This window comes from Crocodylus porosus, unplaced genomic scaffold (assembly GCF_001723895.1).
Source record: "Crocodylus porosus isolate Cpor-Errol unplaced genomic scaffold, CroPor_comp1, whole genome shotgun sequence".
Classification (NCBI taxonomy): Eukaryota; Metazoa; Chordata; order Crocodylia; family Crocodylidae; genus Crocodylus; species Crocodylus porosus.
Window position 1 is genome coordinate 45,505,526 of NW_017728907.1, and position 7,853 is coordinate 45,513,378.

The following is a 7,853-nucleotide window of genomic DNA, read 5'->3' on the forward strand; positions in this document are numbered from 1 at the left end:
AGAGCCGTGCCAGGGGCTGAGCTATGATGCTCGCCAGCTCCTTGAGTACCCTGGGGTGTAGGTTGTCAGGGCTGGCTGACTTGAAGGTATCCAGCCTCTCAAGATGATGTAGTCTTGGTGAAAGTAGAGAAGTCCAGGGCCTGCTAAAGCTGACTCATCAGAGCCCTTTCTGATTCAAAGCTCCCTTTCCCCTTTCTTCCCCTCCCCTCCTTCTCTCCTTCCTTCCCCATGCATTCCTCTAGTTGCAGAGCGTCTCGCCTCCACATCTGGCTTCCTGGCATGAAGAATATTTTTATCTCTGATAAAACACAGATACACTTAGACATCACAACTGCAATTTGCAGTGGACCACTGTACTCATTTCTCCTTTTATAGCTCTTTCTAGATCTCTTCCCCCAGCCTTTGTCTCTGCAGAAGCCACGTTGTTGCACACAGGAATCTCACCTGGCTTTTGGTCTGGCCTGCTAGATCGCCTTGCTGTCTTTGCCCTGTGACAGGGCAAGCTGCTGCATTGCTGTCTGTTCCCAGCAGCATGTGGGCCCTGCCTCACTCCTCCCATAACAAAAAAGAAGTGCAGGGGTGGGATATCCTTAGTTCTGTTCAAAAAGGACTCGAAAGGGCAAATCTGGTAACTGTTTCTTCTTCTCTGATGATTGGTTGGGGCAGACTACTGCACGAGTTCAAAAACCAGACGTCTGCTTCGAACCAAAGCTGTGCGTGGCTGTGCTGCAAGGAGGGTGCCTGGCAGGGGAGCTCGATGCCGTGAGTGCTCTTAGCGGTGTGCCGGCGAGCCCTGGAAGAGCAGCAGGAAGTGGCACAGCAGTGACCCTGATGGGCAAGAACTTCTCCACTTTCTGAGGGCCCATTTCCAGAGCTCCTGGGTCAGAAACCGCCCTCCATAAACGTTGACATCCCTGTGAAGTTCTTTGCTCGTCCATGCAGATAGTATGGGTAGAAATGCCAGCAGGCAAACCAAGGTGGCTTCTCTTAGTGTGGGCATTGCCTGCTCATTTCCTTGCTGTTTGATTTTAGTTTTTACCCAGAATCGGCTGATTTCAAGGTCAGCCCAAAGTCAAGATGCACTTGGTGCCCAGAAGCCACCCCATGCTGCCCTGCCTTTGAATCCTGCCGTATTCTGGAGACAGACGGGGCAGAATATATTGTGGCACCTGAGGTTCTTGGCTAATATGCTGCAGTCTAGGTAACTCCTACACCAGATGAAGGGAAAATGTGTTCAAAGCGTTCCTCTGCTTATGCAGCAGGACGGGTGCACATGGCGATCGATTGACACAGGAGCAGGGCCCTTCCCCGGCATCTGCTGTCTATGTGAGAAGTGACAGGAAAGGGCAACAGCAAGCAAGGGTATGGGCTTAGAAATAGTGTCCTGGGTGATTTGCTTTTCTGATGTACCCCTGCCCCGCTAGGTAGGGAGCAGGGGCTGGAGGTTAATGGTTTGATCTCTTTCTTCCTGTTTCTGTTAATTTGGCACTGGGTCAGAACACAGACAGAGGAGGAAGAATTAGGATGAGGTTTTCGAAGCAAGGGAACAGGGCTTCTGGCTTCTCCTCCTGCCTCCGCCACTGGGGCTTCTGGTCAGTCTCTGTTCTTTCAGTCTCAATATCTACCCCTGTGAGAGAGGAGGAAGTCACTCGCTTGCCTTGTGGCAGGCGGTTGTGAGTGTGAACTCACAGGTGTCTGTCCAGCTTGTTGTGGTCTGGCTGGGGCCGTGACTCCTGCATCTCTGCAGGGCTTGGACCAGGTGACCTTGAGGTCCCTTCTGGCCCTAAGATTCTGTGCTCAGAAGGGTCTGTATAAAAGCCACATATTTTTAGGATTGTGGTGTGTGATACCTGATGCTTTGGCTAGAGATAACAAGCGTTTCGGGTGCTGTGCAGGGAGGAGTGCCATGCTTGAATGCTCGTGCTGGTAAAACACGCAGCACGCTGGCAGTGCTGTGCCCGCGGGAGCTGCCTCACTAAGCACCAGCTGCAGGCTGGCAGTGCTTGCTCAAAACACCCTGTCCTGGAAACCCTCGTGTGGGGTTTCCTGACTGAGGCAGGTGGCTTCTCAGGCTGCTGGGGTGGGTGACAGAAAGGGAAACACTGAGCTGTCCTCAGGGAAGAGCGCTGTCTGCCTTCGCTCCAGGAAGACGCTCGCAGACTCCACGCCTCATCTGCACGGCAGGCCTCAGAGTCCCGACAGCTCTGAGACCAAGGATCTGCGCTTCTCTGAAACCGGTGCCTGTGGGAAGTGTGCACGTCTGATCTGTGTCTGCATATCTGAAGACAGGATTTCCCTTGGGCACTTCACTTGCCAAAGGGGTGCAACACTCCTGTTCTGCGTGAGGCTCTACAGTGGCAATGGAGACCTTCCATGCTGGGATGAGAGAGCCTCAGGCGTACCTTGGAAATGCAGGTAGTTTGCTGAGCTCTGTGCCTGCACCTCCACAGAGCTGCTGTGGTCCAGCCAGCGAGTCACTGAATCGTTTGTCTCCTTTCCAAACAGAAGAGCCCTTGTGGCTCCATGGTGGGGAGGATAGTGGCTGCCAGTGAGGGGTGTGTGCTGGGGGGGCGGGGGTCCTTGTCTCAACCCAGCAGTGTCAGAGGGAAGTGCGGGGTCAGGACTCATAAACAAATGCAGCTGGTTCAGGGGCGGTCCCTGTGTTTCTTCCCCTCACTACCTAGGTGTCACGCAGCAGCTCTGCGCCTCCGGGCCGCCAGGAGCAAAGGCGCTTTGCCAGCATCCTCGGAAAATGAGTCAGAGGCTGTCCAGCAAACCAGGCCACTCCAGTGGGTTTTCATGTAACAGGAACCAAAAACAGCCAAAACCAAGAGCAGTGGCTGTTTTCCGAGGTGGTGTCTGGGACACGCAGCATTGCACTGGTGCACTTGGCAGTCGGGCATTTGAAGAGCCCAAGCTCTTCTTATTGGTAACTTGGGGTGCTCATGAGCTCCATGATCAGCTGCACAAATAGCTGTTGCTCTGTTCATGACATTTAAATCTAATTGGCATCTGAGGGCAGGCCAGGGCTTCCCTCTCGGGCCTCGCTACCACAAAGCAAGAAGAACAAGCCCAGAGAACCCACAGGAGAAGATGCAGCATGTGAATAGCCCAGGTCACAGGCGAGCATCAAAACTGGGGCTCTCCAGGGGCTGCTGGATGGGCGCGAAGTGAGCTGGTTGCACTGAGTGTGTTTCCTGGCAGGAGCCCGCATGCTTTTCAGGAATACCAGCACAGTCGGCACCGGCTGGGCCGTTTTTGGCAGGCCAGGAGGGTCAGGGCTTGAGTGGGTTTTGGAGCATGAGCTCCCCTTTTATCCAGATGGGCCGAAGGAGAGGACAGTAGGCAGGATAAGAGGGTGGGCAGTGGTACTGCCCGTGTTGTGCCAGTCATGTGGATTTTGGGAGCTGAGTCAGGAAGGTGGGGATGGGCACCAAATGCATTGGAACGGCAGGCATGTGGGGCAGCACTAGCATGGACAGGCGGAGAGAACAGTTCAGGCACTAACTAGAGCAGCTCAGTGCGAACATGGAGGTAGTTTGTCCTTCACAGAACGGTTCCTCCTGTCGGGAAGACCCTCAGGTTGGTGTTTCTGTCCTGGGCCTATCGCTTGGGAAGCTCTGGGATGCTGCATGCTGGGCAGACCAGTGCCGGGTGTCCATCAGAGCATCCCTCCTGGCCAGCCTTGGTTGCCGGCTGTAGCATCCCACCATCATCTTTTATTTCATTTCCTTCTTTGGATCATCCTTTCAGGAGTTTCAGCATCTAATCTTGGTTCCCGAGCTGGGTTCTTGATGCCCACTTACTTCTCCTGAGTGCCTGAGCTGGCCCAGTCCCAAGCCTCTGCCAAAGGCAGGGTGCTGAGTTTTAGGGAAAGAGAAGGGAAATGAGGGATTATTGGACCACAAGAGTCAGAAATGTGTTTCAGTGTGGTGTGGAGGTGCCCAGCACTCCTGAGTAAAACTGATCCAAGAAAAGGATGGGGGAGTTGGGTGGATCTGCAGTCTGAGACGCTGGCAGCGAACTCTGCAGTCCTCAAGAGACAGCCCTTTGCTTTCTTTTCTGGGAAGCTGCATGGGAATCGCAGCCACTGTTACAGAAGCTTTCCATTGAATTTCAAAGTATGAGCGATGCCAAGTGGGGCCCTGTGGTGCGGTGCTGTCTGGGGTCACCGTAACCCAGCGCTGCTACAGGGAGGAGTGCCTGGGATTGCGTTGGTGCTGGAGAGGTCATCTGTGGGCAGCTGCTGAGACTGGGGCAGCAGGAATCCTTCTGAGGAAGCAGAGGGCAGTGAAAAGGGATGTTCTGGTGGGAAAATCAGCTAGTTTGCTATTTAAAGGGGAAAAAACAAAACAAGGCAATAGCTTGGCTTCAGCTCCTTCCTTCCTCCGGGCTGTCTGATGCCCACAGTAAATTTCCAGCTTGCCTTGGCAGTGCAGGGCCTGGGAGGATACACTGCTTCCACTGATGCCTTGTTCCGAGAACCCCAGACCTGTGAAGGCACGTGCAGCTTGCCAGTCCGGTACCCCACAGCTACCGCTGCCACTTGCCAGCCAGGGACCTGTTTGTTACCCATGAATGCAGGTCCTCGTGTTTGCGGCATGACAGTTGTAGGAGAGGATTTTCTGCTTGAACCACTCTCACCTCAAGCCAGCAAGCCAGCCCAGTGACTTGCGCCCAGCTGGCCACTCCAGCTTGTTCCTCTGTTATCGTTGCGGGCAGTGAATTGCCACCGTCATTGGGAGAGATGAGAGACAAGCTTTTGGGCACAGAGTGTCTTTCCTCCAGTCCCAGCTGTGCACGAGCACCTTGGAAAACTGAGAAACCACTCTTTTCACCCAGCCTGCTCCCAAAAGGGTCCCCTCAGCTAGGATAGCTTACACCCCTTGCTGAGAGAGAGGTCAGCATCTCTCCCAGGGTATGCAGTTGGTCCAGTAAAACAGTGTTTCTCAACCTGTGGATCTTGACACAAAAGTCACAAGAATATATGAAAGGGTCACAAACAGACTTTAAAAATATTTCAAAAATCTTTTAAAATTGATTCTCTTTCAAAGGAGAAAAACGTGAGAAACTGGGTTTTCCCTTGCAGGCTGGCAGTGCTCCACCCTGCAGGGGGCTGCTTGGGGTCCCCCCATGTCCCACACACCTACTGCCTGTCCCCGGCACCCACCCCCCTTCCCCACACGCTGGGGGACTGGGGCCTAGGAGGTGGGTCAGGAGTGAAGGGCACCGGGTCGAGACTGGCCATTGAAGTTTACAAATGGGTCCTGGTACAAAAAATGTCGAGAACCACTGCAGTAAAAGATAGCCGCCAAAATACCCCCACCTCATATTTTCTGGACCGTTGTGGCTTCAGCAACACTCCAGCCCTATGCCAGTATAATGACAGCAGCCCAGTGGGGTCCTGATCCTGATTGTGTCCTGTAGGCACTAACATAGCTGCAAACAGATGTTGCATTCATCCAGAGGTAAGCCACTTTATCCCAGGACAAAGTGCAGTTGTACAGATATCCGCTGTCCTGTGGGATAGATGCTAAAAGTTTCCTAGGTAAGAGGTAGAAACAACTGGGCCCAGGATATCAGAAAATACATCTGTAAAGTTATCCCAAGATTGAATCATTGAATCAGTGGCAGAAAAGTGGTACTGCATTCAGCTGCTCACTAAACCCTGGTTAGAAAGGGGATGTGTACATACACCAGGCCCAAAATATCTTTATTCCAGGACCAGCAGAGGCACCACTTATCCAAGGGTGCTCGTTAGACACGTTTCTGTCAAACCAGCTAATCTGCTTTAACGTTCCCAGCTCTGTCTGTCTGTAATAAACCTTCTTCTACCATTTGTGGACTGAATTCAGAGGCAAGTCTGCATTGGCATAAGTCAAATCTTCCAGCCCCTGTAGCAAGGCTCAAGATGAGGTAGACTGCACAAGGGTTACTTCCACTCCCACGCCCTGCTGGGGCCAGCAGGAACAGTTAGCCTGTAACTGGCATGTCATTTCTGGCTTTGGGACAGAATCTGCCAGGATTTGAGTTGATATTCATAGAAATATTCATATATTAAATCACATGGAGGGTCTGGGGTACCAGCAGTTACATGGCCTCATAACTCCTGATCATTGGAAGTGGGCTGTCTTTGCTCCAAAAGTGCACATTCTCTCACCCCTCTGTGTGAGTTGCGCTGTATTAGATTTACACACCATCCTCGTTAGAGGGGAGAGCTCATCTGAAGCAGGATGACCTTCCTAACACCTCCTCTCCTTTCTCCCCAGATAATCTGATCAAAGCCATCCTGGCAGCAACCAAAGATTACCGTCTAACTCCAGCCCTTGACAGGTAAGATCAGATCTTTCGGGAACAGAGGGAGCTAATAGCCACGACTCCTCACATTTCCAGAATGAGCCCTCAGGGGCCTGCCTCAGTGGGCTGGGAACAGGAGATGGGGTTGTTGTCCCAGCGAGCCTGCTAACGCTGGCAATTGGTTAGGTCACAACCTCAGGAGCCAACATTTACATTTAGACTTATCCTGATCTATGGCTGCAAAATGTGTCACACTGCCTGCCGCTGCCAGCTTGTCAAACAAGTGACTGACTGAGATTCAGCAAGCACTGTAACCCGTTGTCCCCTCCTCCCGTCCCTCCACCAGCAGACTCAGACCAGGGTATTCAGACAGAGAGGGGGGCAAGCTTGTCCAGATCTCACTAATGCCTCTCACTTCCAGCTGGGATGTGACTGGGACCCTCAACAGGGGGATGGGGGTTTGGGCTGGCATGCTGCAGGGTGTGCATTCAGAATGATCTCCTTTCGACTTCCCTGTCCTAGCATAGAGCTCCCTGTAGAAAATTCCCGGCAGTCCCTACAGATTCCTGCTCACAGCTGCTCCACTGGACTGGGAGATGGGGCTTGCAGGTTACCCTTACACCTTCCATCAGGAGACGGAGCCTAATGCTTCCCTCGTGAAAAGCTGGAGAGGGCGTGGGAGAGAGCCTAAATAGGCTTTTGAGGCCTGAAGAAAAGTACCTGGAGCTCAGTCTCATAACTGAACAGGCAGAAATGGGAGTGGGTGATTTGATTATGGTGTATAAGTGCCTTTGGAGAGGGGGGAAGCAGTACTGGTGAGCTGCTGGACCTCCCAGGAGAACTGGTGGGTCCTTGTGATGCTTCCATGTCAAGCCTGGATGGGTTTCTGGAAGATGCTTTAGCTGATGATGATACAGGGGTAGCCGGGAAAGATATAATGGTCTATGATAGATGACAGGTTGGACTTGATGATCTAATGGTCTCTTCTCCCCTTAAGCGCTGCGAAATCTATTGATCTATTAATTGTTTAACACTGAAAAATGCAAGGTTCTCCACCTTGGGAGAAAAAACCTGCAGCATCCTTGTAGACTCGGCAGTGCTACGTTGGATAGCACTACGGAAGAAAGAGACTCGGGGGTCATCATTGACCACAAGATGATCGTGAGCCTGCAATGCGATGCTGCGGCTAGTAAAGCGACCAAAACGCCGGCTTGCATCCATAGATGCTTCTCGAAAAAATCCCAGGACGTCATTCTCCCCTTGTACTCGGCCTTGGTGAGGCCGCAGCTGGAGTACTGCGTCCAGTTTTGGGCTCCACAATTCAAAAAGGATGTGGAGAAGCTTGAGAGGGTGCAGAGAAGAGCCACGCACATGATCAGAGGTCAGGAAACCAGACCTTACGACGACAGGCTGAGAGCCATGGGGCTCTTTAGCCTGGAAAAGCGCAGGCTCGGGGTGATCTAGTGGCCACCTGTAAGTTTATCAGGGGTGACCACCAGGATCTGGGGGAACATCTGTTCACCAGAGCGCCCCAAGGGATGACGAGGTCGAAGGGT

The 7,853-nt window shown here is 52.7% G+C and overlaps 1 protein-coding gene across 9 annotated transcripts in view; it reads left to right on the forward strand.

Moving 5' to 3' along the window:
- The window catches only part of ST3GAL3 (ST3 beta-galactoside alpha-2,3-sialyltransferase 3), a 245,686-nt gene that overhangs the window by 178,397 nt on the left and 59,436 nt on the right, over positions 1-7,853 (forward strand). For all 9 annotated transcript variants that reach the window (XM_019531293.1, XM_019531289.1, XM_019531295.1 and 6 more), the window contains one exon: positions 6,270-6,333. In XM_019531293.1, coding sequence (XP_019386838.1) covers positions 6,270-6,333 — 64 coding nt within the window. The remainder of the gene's footprint in view (positions 1-6,269; positions 6,334-7,853) is intronic.